The sequence below is a fragment of the Bombyx mandarina genome, chromosome 02 (genome assembly GCF_030267445.1).
Source record: "Bombyx mandarina strain Sakado chromosome 02, ASM3026744v2".
NCBI lineage: Eukaryota > Metazoa > Arthropoda > Insecta > Lepidoptera > Bombycidae > Bombyx > Bombyx mandarina.
In genome coordinates, this window is record NC_143209.1 from 2010518 (window position 1) to 2023429 (window position 12912).

The 12912-nt window shown below is 43.7% G+C and overlaps 7 protein-coding genes across 8 annotated transcripts in view; 2 read left to right on the forward strand and 5 right to left on the reverse strand.

Moving 5' to 3' along the window:
- LOC149503359 (chorion class A protein L11-like) overlaps positions 1-12912 on the reverse strand; it is a 128788-nt gene that overhangs the window by 70743 nt on the left and 45133 nt on the right. The window lies entirely within an intron of this gene.
- LOC114252328 (chorion class A protein L11-like) overlaps positions 1-12912 on the reverse strand; it is a 124811-nt gene that overhangs the window by 66754 nt on the left and 45145 nt on the right. The window lies entirely within an intron of this gene.
- On the reverse strand, positions 2579-3208 carry LOC114241986 (chorion class high-cysteine HCB protein 13-like). Of its 2 annotated transcripts, XM_089734053.1 has the most exons (3): positions 3158-3208; positions 2683-3073; positions 2579-2619 (listed from the first exon to the last, which is right to left on the reverse strand). In XM_089734053.1, the coding sequence occupies exons 1-3, from the start codon at positions 3206-3208 to the stop codon at positions 2579-2581; spliced, it is 483 nt and encodes a 160-aa protein (XP_089590179.1). The 2 variants fall into 2 exon arrangements, with proteins under 2 accessions (XP_089590179.1, XP_089590174.1); XM_089734048.1 differs by having other exon boundaries at positions 2579-3073.
- On the forward strand, positions 3390-4433 carry LOC114241957 (chorion class high-cysteine HCA protein 12-like). The gene is made up of 2 exons (XM_089734058.1): positions 3390-3589; positions 4095-4433. Exons 1-2 carry the CDS (start codon positions 3539-3541, stop codon positions 4431-4433), a joined length of 390 nt encoding a protein of 129 aa, XP_089590184.1. The 5' UTR covers positions 3390-3538.
- LOC114241956 (chorion class high-cysteine HCB protein 12-like) lies at positions 8348-8909 on the reverse strand. The gene is made up of 2 exons (XM_028172960.2): positions 8859-8909; positions 8348-8773 (listed from the first exon to the last, which is right to left on the reverse strand). The coding sequence occupies exons 1-2, from the start codon at positions 8907-8909 to the stop codon at positions 8348-8350; spliced, it is 477 nt and encodes a 158-aa protein (XP_028028761.2).
- LOC114241959 (chorion class high-cysteine HCA protein 12-like) lies at positions 9240-10058 on the forward strand. The gene is made up of 2 exons (XM_028172963.2): positions 9240-9290; positions 9759-10058. Exons 1-2 carry the CDS (start codon positions 9240-9242, stop codon positions 10056-10058), a joined length of 351 nt encoding a protein of 116 aa, XP_028028764.2.
- On the reverse strand, positions 12222-12805 carry LOC114242002 (chorion class high-cysteine HCB protein 12-like). Its single transcript, XM_028173019.2, has 2 exons — positions 12755-12805; positions 12222-12674 (listed from the first exon to the last, which is right to left on the reverse strand). The coding sequence occupies exons 1-2, from the start codon at positions 12803-12805 to the stop codon at positions 12222-12224; spliced, it is 504 nt and encodes a 167-aa protein (XP_028028820.2).

Here is a 12912-nt window from a genome sequence, read left to right on the forward strand (position 1 = left end):
CTGCGGCTCGACAACAACCGCGGCGGGAACTGACTTGCCGGCTGCCCTTATTGCAGCCTGGCTCTCTCCTCTTTTTATTTTTCTTTCCGCCCCTCCTCGTTTTGGTAGAGGAGGGGGCGGATTTACACGCCGGGCCCCCGGCCCGGTGGTCGGCCTTCCTTTTAGCCGCGTCGCACAAGACGCAGTGCGGCGCGGCTGTGGTGCAGGAGGCTGCCTTGTGCCCCGGTTGGCCGCAGCGGAAACACAGGTCGCTGCGGTCCACGGTCGAGGAGCACTTGGCGAGGCCGTGGCCGGTGCCGAAGCACCGAAGACAACGCCACGGCCTGCTCTCCTGCAGTTGCACGTGGGCCACTATCCAGCCCACGCGCAGCCATCCTGGGCTGTCCGAAGGCCGACCCTGTGGAGGGGTAGCCAGGAGGTTCGCCGTTGCTACCGGGCAACGCGCCCACGCCGTCCGGGTTCCGGAGTACGTCGCCCGGAGCTCCCCGACTTTGTCGTCGGTGAGGGCGCAGTTGCCCTGCGACGCGATGGCCGCGGCGACCTCCTCCTTCGTGGCGCACTCGTCGAGGCCCGTAATCTTCACCTCCGCCATTTTTACGGGCCGCGCGATGCGCACCACCTCGGGGTCCGGCAAGATTTCCCGCAGACGGACCGCCAGTTTTTCTGCCGCGGCGCTGGAATTCGCGCCGGGCCATTCCACTAGGCGGGCCCCGTTGGCCGTCTGCCGCACCCTCAGGCCACCCTCCACGCCGAGGGCGTCCACATTTACTCCGCCGCGCGCCTGGGTCATCACCTCGTGGTAGGTGATGCCCCTTTCTTTGCCAGTCGGCAGCAGCTCCACTACTACTGCAGCCGAACGCGGGGCGCGGCCTCCTTCGTCCAGGTCAGCCCCTCGGCTCCGTTCGACCCTCTTGGCGGGGAGCGGTGGCCGCAGGGGCGGGCTTGGGGCGCGGCGCGGCAGGCACCGCTACCTTTTTGGTCCCTCGCCGCACCACCGTCGTCCAGGCCTCGTCCATGTTGGCCGGGGATCAGACATTACTCGGCCAATCTTTTTTTTTATCGAACTGTTACTATTGGCTCGTAGGCCTTTTCAGTTTCAACAGGACAGGCGGGCGAGCAAAGTTTACAGCTTACAGCTGCCCCAGCGCTTCCGAAGGAGACCTAACACTCGGGAGCAACTGTTTCGCGAATGAATCTACTACCGGATCGGAATCACGACCCGCTGAGAAGATCCGGCGGGAAACTCAGCGGGCTGATGCATGGGTTAGGTTTCACGTCAAACTCTTTGCCGAGTTCGATGAGTACGGCTACCGAAGTCCCTGAGCCTACTCCTAGTGTTAGAGCTAAAGGCGTCTAATGTAAGAGTTATTGGATCTGGTGGATCCGTAAGGACGTGTCTAGGACGTCGACGGTGACTGGCTCCTGCGTGATCAGGATTCGGCGAGAGTCAGCAGCGACAACGATAAGGCGATTATCATGACGCTTAGCCTGATCTAAGTAACGTTCCGATGCTAATTCATGTGTTTTCGGATTGATTTGAGGCCCAGGTTACTTACAGGTCTTACTTGCGGTACTTCAGCCGTGAGCGGTCGCGGGGAGGAGCAGGTCCGTTCGACTCGATATCGAAAAGAGCGGTTCGACCAGAAGTCCCCTAGGATTAGGGACCTCGGTAACCATCCTCGTCGAACTCGACAAATCTTTATTATCTAACCAAAATTTAGTACCATGCGCGTCACTCAGAAACTTGTATGAAATCAAAGAAACCCCCATGTACTCAATGTCCGCATACGACCATTTTTCTTCTTCACTGATCTAAGATTCTGACAAAAACTGGAGGTTTTATCACAGTCGCCCAGTGTTTCGTTATAGTAAACTATAATGACTGTACTGTTTGAGAATACATAGAATTCAATTGTTAAGGAATGATGCCTGTCCTTGTGCGTCAAATCGGAATACATCAGCTATGCCAGGGGCATAATAAAGCGACTATCTGAATTTTAGCAATAAATTAAATCTGGCATTCTGTCCTGACATAATATAAACATTCAAATATTTTGAAGCTAATAGGTTTTCTGAAAATTTTATAAAGCTTCTATTGTTAAATTATATTCGATATCAGATGTGACCGTGTCGCTACAATATATTTGACAGCCACGTTTCTTCCAACCAAGAAACATACTGGTGGTAGGGCGTCTCTGAGCCCTCATGGTTAAGTATTAACACCCCGCCTGTTTCTGCCTTAAAAAGTAACGCATGTCTATTTAAAGGATGGGGCATCCATTGTACTATAAAACTGAGATTGGGAACTCATATCTCAAGAAGGGTAGGGTGCCATTAACGTTGTTGATGTCTATGAGCTCCAGCAAACATATTATAACATCTCGTCCACTCAATTAAGCATTTAAAAAATCTAACACGTACTCCGAAACATTTCACACATTAGAATAAAATACAATTGCGGTATTGAAAAGACAATGAGGATAATTACTGAATGTGGGTTTTATTGATTTTTTCAATAATACATAACTCATTGAGATTTGTAGTAGACGCCATAACATGAACGTCCGCAACCGCATCCTCAGCAGCAACCGCAGCCTCCACAGCCGCATCCACCGCAGCCTCCACAGCCGCATCCGCCGCAGCCTCCACAGCCGCATCCGCATCCACCACAGCCTCCACAGCCGCATCCGCCGCAGCCACCACAGCCGCATCCGCATCCGCCGCAGCCTCCACAGCCGCATCCGCATCCGCCGCAGCCTCCACAGCCACACCCGCATCCGCCACAGCTTTGAGTGATACCGATGCAATCGTCTCCGCAGCCGTAGTCGATACGACCACAACCCGAGCTGCACATGTCGCCACAGACATCAGCAGTACCAAGGAAAGGCACTTCACCGCAGACACAGACATCACCATTGTACCTGTTCTCGGAACATATACTTAGACCAGTAGGAGCAGCCGAGTTGGAACAGACACAGAAACGCTCACAACATCCAGAGCCACAACCTCCACATCCTCCACAACCGCAGCCACAACCTCTACAGCCGCAGCCACAACCGGTGCCCAAAACGGACTATGAACAGATGAAACAATAAAAAAATATTTTTAAGTAATAATTTTAAGTCCATTTAATTAAATTTAAATTTAAAAGACTTACCTGGGCCACGAGGGAGATGGCGCAGACGAAGAGAATGAGTTTAGCGGCCATGTTGTTTCACTGAATGACTTCAGAATGATTTGACTCTGAAGTACATCAGCTTTTATACCGAGCAGTTTCCTTGAAAATCCGCATGCTTCATATCTAAATAGCATATAGACGTGACTTTGGAGATATTCTGAACTTTTCGTCCTTCGGGGGGTGTAATAAGGAAACAATTACGAACACCTGTTTGATTATAAACCAAACTATCATTGTTTCTCAACTGTTTGTCATTGAATTGTTTCTTATCTCAAGGTGAACATGATTCTTAGTTACTATATAAGAACGAAGTCTTGAAGCTTAAAGTATTCAAGATTAAGTGCCTGAATATCCAGCATCATGTTTACCTTCGCTATTCTCCTTCTCTGCGTTCAGGGCTGTCTGATCCAAGTAAGTTTTATTTTTTAAAAGCTTCCGAATGTAAGCAATTTTTTTAAAACTTTAAATCGGTAAACCTCTTTTGCTCCATTTCATTGTTCTCTGACTATCGTCGTAACAAAAACGAAAACATAGGGGATATCATAGACCTTGAGACATGAGGTCGAACTCTGATATGTCCTCTAAGTGCTCCATTCAAGTCCGAGAGCAACGCTTCCTGCCCGTATCGGCTCATTGTAGACCATGTAACCGCTAATAATTACGTATATTTTAATAAACATCGCACGATATTATGCCTTCATCGTGGAATCTGTTATTAAAAACGTGATGGGTAGTTATGTATGAGATACACTTTTTATGACATATGTATGTACGTTAACTTTTTGATTCCACTACTTTAGATACATTGTTACTGAGGTAGATACTTACGTAAATTCTGCAATTAACAAAACTGGTGCGTTATGTACAGAGGGACTAAGGTGTCACTGTTTAATTTTAATTTGTGTGGCTGTTTTAGAATGCGTACGGTCAGTGCTGTGGCTGTGGATGCGGTAGTGGTTGCGGTTGCGGTTGCTATGGCGGCGAGGGCGACGGTAATGTGAACGTCTGCGGTGAACTGCCCGTGTGTGGTGAAACCTGTGTCTGTGGTCGCGTGCCCATCTGCGGTAGTGTTTGCTACGGGGGTCCTGCCTGTGCTAGTGGTTGTGTCTCTATCTGCGGACGTTGCTGCGGATGCGGATGCGGCTGTGGAGGCTGCGGTGGATGCGGATGTGGCTGTGGAGGCTGCGGTGGATGCGGATGTGGCTGTGGAGGCTGCGGTGGATGCGGATGCGGACGTAGATGTTGTTGCTGCTAAAAAACACACTGAGTTATTTATTATTGAAAAAATCAATAAAATCCAGATTCAATAATAATTCTGATTGTGTTTTCAATACCATAATTGTATTTTTCTTAAGTTTGAAAGCTATCATCTTTGTGTAATAAAAAAGATTTAAATAGATTTTTCAATAAAAGAGACTTCATAATTCGTCTATTTTCATTAGATCTATTATCTTGGCATCTTGGCAAAGCGATAATAGCGATTTTGAAACTCCGGATGCAGCTAATATGTATGTACATGTAGAATTACATAACAAAAGTTCACTAACGACTTCTACTGTGAAGGAATGAGATCGTGTAATAAGCATGAAACACACAAAAAACTGTACATTTGCTTAATTTTTGGACGGATGTATTCTCAACGCGAAGCTCAGCATAATGATATTGGAGCAGTAGCCGTCAATGTCCACTGTGATGCTCATGGACTTGGTATTCGACAAACAGTTCGACGAAGGCTAAGAAGCCCGTTGCACTCGTAGAAGAAATGAGATATAGTGAGTAGAGAGAGAGAAGAGTAGAGAGAGTAATAAATATGACATTCATGAAAAACTATATTTTCGTAATTAAATATTATTAATTATTATAGGTAGCATCATTCTACCAACATTGTGCCACGAAGTAGCTACGCACTCCGGTGTGAGAGGGGGAATAGTCAGTCAATACAATACAGTTGAGACTCGGGTCTCAAAGTGGGCAGCCGCAATAAGAAACGGCAAATCTGTATAATAGATAGCTTCCTCACATTGAAAAGCAAGGATCTCATCGCAAAGGGCCTTTAACTCAAAAGGACCGACCGGTCATCCTTCTTGGAGATACGGCGGACCTGGTCTTAAATAAAAACGAAACCCTGTTGGTGCTTTATGAGAGGGATACAAACACGTTAGCGCGACTGTTAACCCCGGGACGCTTATTCACACGGTCACCAAGGAATACTCAAATATCTTCCGACTTCCTAATTTCACTTTCTATATTATTTTGTTGTCAACCACTGTCTCTATTTCTTGACAAACTTGAAATGATGTCCTTGATATTAGGCAACTGCAGTATTTGTTACGTGCTAAAGCTTCTATAGTTGGGAAGAGGTATAATTTTAGATTAGTAAACAATTGGTTTATATCGCACCATTTCTAGAAAAAGGAGGCAAATTAAAAACTCGAATTTTAGAGGAACGTAAAAAAAGTCTTTCGTTTAGAAATGCTAAATCATAGCTGAAAATGTTCGAGACTTCACGGATAAAATTAAGCTGCAGATACGTCTATAATTGATTTAAAACAATATTGAGTAGCTTTCGAAATAATTTATTTTGATATCAATCTGTTACGTCTTTAATCCCAGTCAAGATATTATGATTTTAGGAATAAGTAAAGTAACCGCTTTGTTGCTACGATGTTCACAGGGATGATAGCTTCGTAATTTTACTTACGTATTTCCTGCCGACATAATTTACCTAACGTATGTATGTGTATAAAAAAAATACGCCATTGTTCCGGAAGAATTAAAATAGTAATAATATATAATCATAGTAAATAATCAATTTCATGTGTAGACAATAAGTTCTATTCTTCTTCTTCGTTGTTACACTTTTGGCAGACTGGTTGTGGTCGCCATGCTGTCAGTAATGAGATTAACAACCCAGCGCCACTCCTCCCTTCCGGCTGCGCGTCTGGTGCTTACGTGAAGAAGACAATCTATTGCAGCTTTGACCTGGTCAGTCCACCTTGTGGGAGAATCTCTGAAAAACCACCTATAATCGCTGAAAAACCCCCAAAATCCCTGACGCGCTAAACCACGGCGTCGGTCCCATCAGTACGCTAACAATAAACATACTGTATACGTTTTCTGTAAGACTTTTTAGTCTATCTTTGTATGATAGACCCACAGGCTGCATGTGTAAAAAACTGACAATTTCTCTGAAGAGTGCTGTATTCACTTGTGCGGTAAAAGGTGCACTGCGAGCCAGTATATTAGCGCTAACCGACCACCGTCTGCGCTCTTTTCCGTTGTCAACGTCATCTGTGAGCATCAAAGACTTTAATGTCCCAAATATTTAAAAGCAGATACTACTTTAAGAGCACATCCGTTTGGAGCTACATAATATTGAATGATGTATGTTTTGATCGGATTTCAATTCTGATTGATCGGTCTGATTGATCTGGACATAGCCATTGGGGAAGGCCTATGTCCAGCAGTGGGTAGATAAAGGCTGATGATGATCATGATGATGGTCTGATTGATGGGCTTGGCAGAACCATATCATTTATATTAATTTATATAAGTAATGTTGTTTATAAAAACATAATTAGCCGAACAACCGGCACTGCTGGGCTGATCCAAATAGAAGTTGAAGAGGTTCAATGATGTTAGCCCGCCCCGCCTGACACCACACTGCAATCTGTATACATCCAAAAGCGACTCCGACCATCTAACCACATTATCCTGATTCCCGTACCAGTATTTAAGTAGTGAAATAGGTTCTACTGGAAGGTCGACCATTCGACGACTTTCGCCAAAGCTTGTCATACACCACCAGAACAAGGTTTTAGGTTAGTTTAAGAAACAAGCGTGGCCAGACGTATTTTCAACGGTGTGTTGGAGAATCAGTATAGCTGCCTCAGTCAATAGCCCAGGTCTAAACTCAAACTGAGCGTCATACAACTTTACATGTTGACGCAATTGGGTCTCAATTATACTGACCAACACCTTGGCAATTATCATTGCGAGTGATACGGGTCTATAGTTGATGACCACAAACGATGCATCTTCTGTGGTCATCGAGATCCTATCAGTTTTCATTAGAGCGTCAGGCACGCAATAGTGGCTGAAACAAAGGATAAAAAAGTCCCAAACTCCATTGTCTGGTACGGAGCATTGCTGCTCGGCTTTAGGCATTGCAGCGTTTAAGTCATAATTAAACTCCACAATAAAATGATATCATTATGACACTTCGTATCTGATGTTCATGCATATAGCCGATTTACTCGCAATCTCAGTCGTGATTACATTATCTAACCAAAAGGTAGATCCATGCGCGTCGCTCGGGAATGTGTACTAATTCAAAGACACCCCGAGATACTCAATGTCCGCATACGACCATTTTTCTTCTTCACTGATCTAGGATTGTGACTAAAAACTGGAGGTTTTGTCACAGTCGCCCGATGTTTAGTTATAGTGACCTATAATTACTGTACTGTTTGCGAATAGATAGAATTCAATTGTTATAGAATGATGCCTGTCCTTGTGCGTCAAATCAGAATACATCAGCTATGCCAGGGGCATAATCAAACTTCTATCTGAATTTTAAAAATAAATTAAATCTGTCAATCTGTCCTGACATTTAAACATTGACTTCTACGGTGAAGGAATAACAAAATGTAATAAAAATCGTGTAATAAAAATCAAACACGCAAAATTATAATTTGCGTAATTACTGGTAGGACGTTTTGTGAGTTCGCACGGGTAGCTTCCACCACCCTGTCTATTTCTGTGAAGCAGTACTGCGTTCCGGTTTGAAGGGCGGGGCAGCCGTTGTAACAATATAAGACCTTAGAACTTATATCTCAAGGTGGATGGCGGCATTTACGTTGTAATTATCTATAGGCTCCAGTAACCACTCAACATCAGGTGGGCTGTGAGCTCGTCCAACCATCTAGCCAATAAAAAAATAAAATAAAATAAAAAACATCAGACGGGCCTCGTCCACGCAATTAAACAATCAAAAAAATATAGCACGTATTCAAGAACAGTTCACAACTTCCAATAAAATATATTTGTGGTACTGAAAAGACAACGACGATAAATACTGGATGAGGCTTTTATTGATTTTTTTCAATAATACATAACTCAATGAGCTTTTGAGTAGACACCACAACATGAACGTCCGCAACCGCATCCTCAGCAGCAACCGCAGCCTCCACAGCCGCATCCGCCACATCCACATCCACCGCAGCCTCCACAGCCGCATCCACATCCGCCGCAGCCTCCACAGCCGCATCCGCAGCCACCACAGCCGCAGCCTCCGCACCCACCGCAGCTTTGGGTAATACCGACGCAACCGTCTCCGCAGCCGTAGTCGATACAACCACAACCCGAGCTGCACATGTCGCCGCAGACATCAGCAGTACCAAGGAAAGGCACTTCACCGCAGACACAGACATCACCCTTGTACCTGTTCTCGGAACATATACTTAGACCAGTAGGAGCAGCAGAGTTGGAACACACACAGAAACGGTCACAACATCCAGAGCCACAACCTCCACATCCTCCACAACCGCAGCCACAACCTCTACAGCCGCAGCCACAACCAGTGCCCAAAACGGACTATGAACAAAGGAAACAATTAAATATTATTAAGTAATTACATATTTTAAGTCCATTTAATTCCATTTAAAATTAAAAGACTTACCTGGGCCACGAGGGCGATGGCACAGACGAAGAGAATGAGTTTAGCGGCCATGTTGTTTCACTGTATGACTTCAGAATGAGTTGACTCTGAACTACATCAGCTTTTATACCGAGCAGTTTCCTTGAAAATCCACCTGCTTCATACCTAAATAGCATATAGACGTGACTTTGGAGATATTCTGCAGTTTTCGTCCTTCGGGCGATCTAATCAGGAAACAATTACGAACACCTGTGTGATTAAAAACCAAACTATCATTGTTTCTCAACTGTTTGTCATTGAATTGCTTCTTATCTCAAGGTGAACATGATCCTTAGTTACTATATAAGAACGAAGTCCTGAAGCTTAAAGCATTCAAGATTAAGTGCCTGAATATCCAGCATCATGTTTACCTTCGCTATTCTCCTTCTCTGCGTTCAGGGCAGTCTGATCCAAGTAAGTTTTACTTTTTAAAATTTTCCGAATTTAAGCGATATTTTTAACTTTGATATCGGTATTCCCCTTTTGTACCCTTTCATTGTTCTCTGATTATCATCGTAATAAAAACGATAACGTAGAGGAGTTCACAGATCTTGAGACATGAGGTCTAACTCTGATTTGTTCTACAAGTGCTCCCTTCAAGCCGGAGAACAATGTTTCCTGTCTGTAGCAGCTCATAATAGACCATGTTGCATTTAATCATCATTACACGATATTATTCCTTCACCGTGGAAATTGTTGCTAAAACGGTGATGAGTACGTAAATGATACATTTATGCACGTCTACTTTTTGACTCCACTACTTTACATACATTGTAACTGAGGTAGATACTTACTCAAATTCTACAATTGATGAAATTGGTAGGCTATGTACAGAGGAACTAAGGTATCACTGTTTAATATTAATATATGTGGCTGTTTTAGACTGTGTACGGTCGGTGCTGTGGCTGTGGATGCGGTAGTGGTTGCGGTTGCGGTTGCTATGGCGGCGAGGGCGACGGTAATGTGAACGTCTGCGGTGAACTGCCCGTGTGTGGTGAAACCTGTGTCTGTGGTCGCGTGCCCATCTGCGGTGGTGTTTGCTTCAAGGGTCCTGCCTGTGCTAGTGGTTGTGTCTCTATCTGCGGACGTTGCTGCGGATGTGGATGCGGCTGTGGAGGCTGCGGATGCGGTTGTGGAGGCTGCGGAGGATGCGGATGCGGACGTAGATGTTGTTGCTGCTAAAAAACTCATTGAGTTATTTATTATTGAAAAAATTCAAAAAACCCAGATTCAATAATAATTCTTATAGTTATTTCAATGCCACAATTGTATTTGATTTAAGTTTGAAAACAAACATCTTTGTGCAATAAAAAAAATCTAAATTGAGTTTTCAACAAAAGCGAGTTTATGTTTCGTCTATTTTCATTGGATTTGTTGTCTTGGTCACATCCAGCAAAGCGATAATGGCGGCTTTTAAGCTTCGGATGCAGCTAATATGTATTTACATGCAGAAATACTTAACATGAGTTCACAAACGACTTCTACTGTAAAGAAATTAGATCGCGTCATAAACATGAAACTCACAAAAATTGTAAATTTGTAATCTATACTAATATTATAAAACTGAAGGGTTTGTTTGTTTGTTTGATTGAACGCGCTAATCTCAGGAACTACTGGTCCGATTTGTACTGAAAGTACTAAAATAACTCTATAGTTAGAGGGGTCATCAGTACTACCAGATTTAAAAAGAGGAATCACTTTACTATGTTTCATTAAGTCAGGAAATACACCACACCTAATACAATCATTAAAAATACTAACAAGATGAGGAGCAATAATGTCTATTACAGACTTCAAAACCTTTACTGATATTCCCCACAAGTCAGCTGTATTTTTTACGTTAAGGCTATTAAAACTTTTTATTATATTGCTTGAATTAATTTTCTTAAATTTGAAAATTTCATTACATTTGTTGACATGGTTATGCAATAATATTTCAGCTGCTGTGGGGGATGAATTTAGAGAAGTGGTAGTTGAAACTGGAATGTCAGCGAAAAACTTTTCAAAAGCCACAATTAGCCACATCTTCATGACTAGTTACCAATTTATCATCTATTTTTAATGAGAATTCTTGGTGGCTATTTCTGACTTTTCCACTTTCTCTACAAATGATGTTCCAAGTCACCTTTATCTTGTCAGGGGCATTTTTTATTAAATCAGTTAAACACACGGAAACAGATTCCAAAGTCTTAAAACATATCATATTTTTGTCCTGCTCAATAGAAGCAGGTATTTTTTTTGCTAAATTTATAGCTAAAATACTGTAGCGATGTTGCTACTTGTCTAAAATTTGTATCAGTTAATTATTTAAACATGTAATTTTTTTATATCCTTAAATATCTAAATTTCATTATATAACTTATATCTATTTATGTCTAATGACTGTACTGTTTGCGAATAGATAGAATTCAATTGTTATGGAATGAGACCTGTCCTTGTGCATCAATCGGAATACATCAGCTATGCCAGGGGCACAACCAAGCTACTATCTGTATTTTAGAAATAAGTTAGATCGAGCAATCTGTCCTGACATTTAAACATTCAATTTTTTGAGGCTCATAGATTTTCTGAAAATTTTGTGAAGCTTCTATTGCTATTCTATTGCTCTATCTATCTAATTATATTCGATATCAGATGTGACCGTGTCGGTTCAATATATTTGACAGCCACGTTTTTTTCAATCAAAAAATATACGATAGGGCGTCTGGGAGCCCTCATAGTTAAGTATCAACACCCCGTCCATTTCTTTTTTTTTTTTCGGGCCCTGGGCCCTCCTACGAGGTCCCCACGCCTATGGGGCGCGCGGGGTATGTGAGACTCAACGATCTGCAGGTGTTGAGAGCAGATCGCGGGCCCAAGGATTTTAGGGCCCACCCACTAAACGACTCCCCTGCACTCTTACACCCGACGTCCGATCTCCGTCCGGGGTCAGAACCCGTTCAGGGTAGGGGGGTTCCCGCGGTCAACACTACAACCAGACACGCGGCGCCAACCCCGTCCATTTCTGCCTTAACAAGTAACGCATGGCTATTTAAAGGGTGGGACAGTCATTGTACTATAAAGCTGAGATTGGGAACTCATATCTCAAGAAGGGTAGGGTGCCATTAACGTTGTTGATGTCTATGAGCTCCAGCAAACATATAACATCTCGTCCACTCAATTAAGCATTTAAAAAACCTAACACGTATTCAGGAACATTTCACACATTAGAATAAAATACAATTACGGTACTAAAAAGACAATTAAGATAATTACTGAATGTGGGTTTTATTGATTTTTTCAATAATACATAACTCATTCAGCTTTTTTTTAGACGTCACAATATGAACGTCCGCAACCACATCCTCAGCAGCAACCGCAGCCTCCACAGCCGCATCTGCATCCTCCACAACCTCCACAGCCGCATCCGCATCCACCGCAGCCTCCACAGCCGCATCCGCATCCTCCACAACCTCCACAGCCGCATCCGCATCCACCGCAGCCTCCGCAGCCTCCGCAGCCACATCCGCACCCGCCACAGCTTTGGGTGATACCGATGCAATCGTCTCCACAGCCGTAGTCGATACGACCACAACCCGAGCTGCACATGTCGCCGCAGACATCAGCAGTACCAAGGAAAGGCACTTCACCGCAGACACAGACATCACCATTGTACCTGTTCTCGGAACATATACTTAGACCAGTAGGAGCAGCAGAGTTGGAACACACACAGAAACGGTCACAACATCCAGAGCCACAACCTCCACAGCCGCAGCCACAACCTCTACAGCCGCAGCCGCAACCGGTGCCCAAAACGGACTATGAAAAAAAAACAATTATATATTTTGAAGTGATCATTTTAAGTCCATTTAATTCAATTTAAAAATTAAAAGACTTACCTGGGCCACGAGGGCGATGGCGCAGACGAAAAGAATGAGTTTAGCGGCCATGTTGTTTTACTAAATGACTTCAGAATGAGTTGACTCTGAACTACATCAGCTTTTATACCAAGCAGCTTCCTCGAAATTCTGCTTGCTTCATATCTAAATAGCATATA

Coding starts and splice junctions, on each gene's coding strand:
- LOC114241986 (XM_089734048.1), bottom strand. CDS start 3,208: ATGGCCGCTAAACTCATTCTCTTCGTCTGCGCCATCTCCCTCGTGGCC. Junction 3,074..3,157: donor CCATCTCCCTCGTGGCCCAG/GTAAGTCTTTTA, acceptor ATCTGTTCATAG/TCCGTTTTGGGCACCGGTTG.
- LOC114242002 (XM_028173019.2), bottom strand. CDS start 12,805: ATGGCCGCTAAACTCATTCTTTTCGTCTGCGCCATCGCCCTCGTGGCC. Junction 12,675..12,754: donor CCATCGCCCTCGTGGCCCAG/GTAAGTCTTTTA, acceptor TTTTTTTCATAG/TCCGTTTTGGGCACCGGTTG.
- LOC114241956 (XM_028172960.2), bottom strand. CDS start 8,909: ATGGCCGCTAAACTCATTCTCTTCGTCTGTGCCATCGCCCTCGTGGCC. Junction 8,774..8,858: donor CCATCGCCCTCGTGGCCCAG/GTAAGTCTTTTA, acceptor CTTTGTTCATAG/TCCGTTTTGGGCACTGGTTG.
- LOC114241957 (XM_089734058.1), top strand. CDS start 3,539: ATGTTTACCTTCGCTATTCTCCTTCTCTGCGTTCAGGGCTGTCTGATC. Junction 3,590..4,094: donor TTCAGGGCTGTCTGATCCAA/GTAAGTTTTATT, acceptor TGGCTGTTTTAG/AATGCGTACGGTCAGTGCTG.
- LOC114241959 (XM_028172963.2), top strand. CDS start 9,240: ATGTTTACCTTCGCTATTCTCCTTCTCTGCGTTCAGGGCAGTCTGATC. Junction 9,291..9,758: donor TTCAGGGCAGTCTGATCCAA/GTAAGTTTTACT, acceptor TGGCTGTTTTAG/ACTGTGTACGGTCGGTGCTG.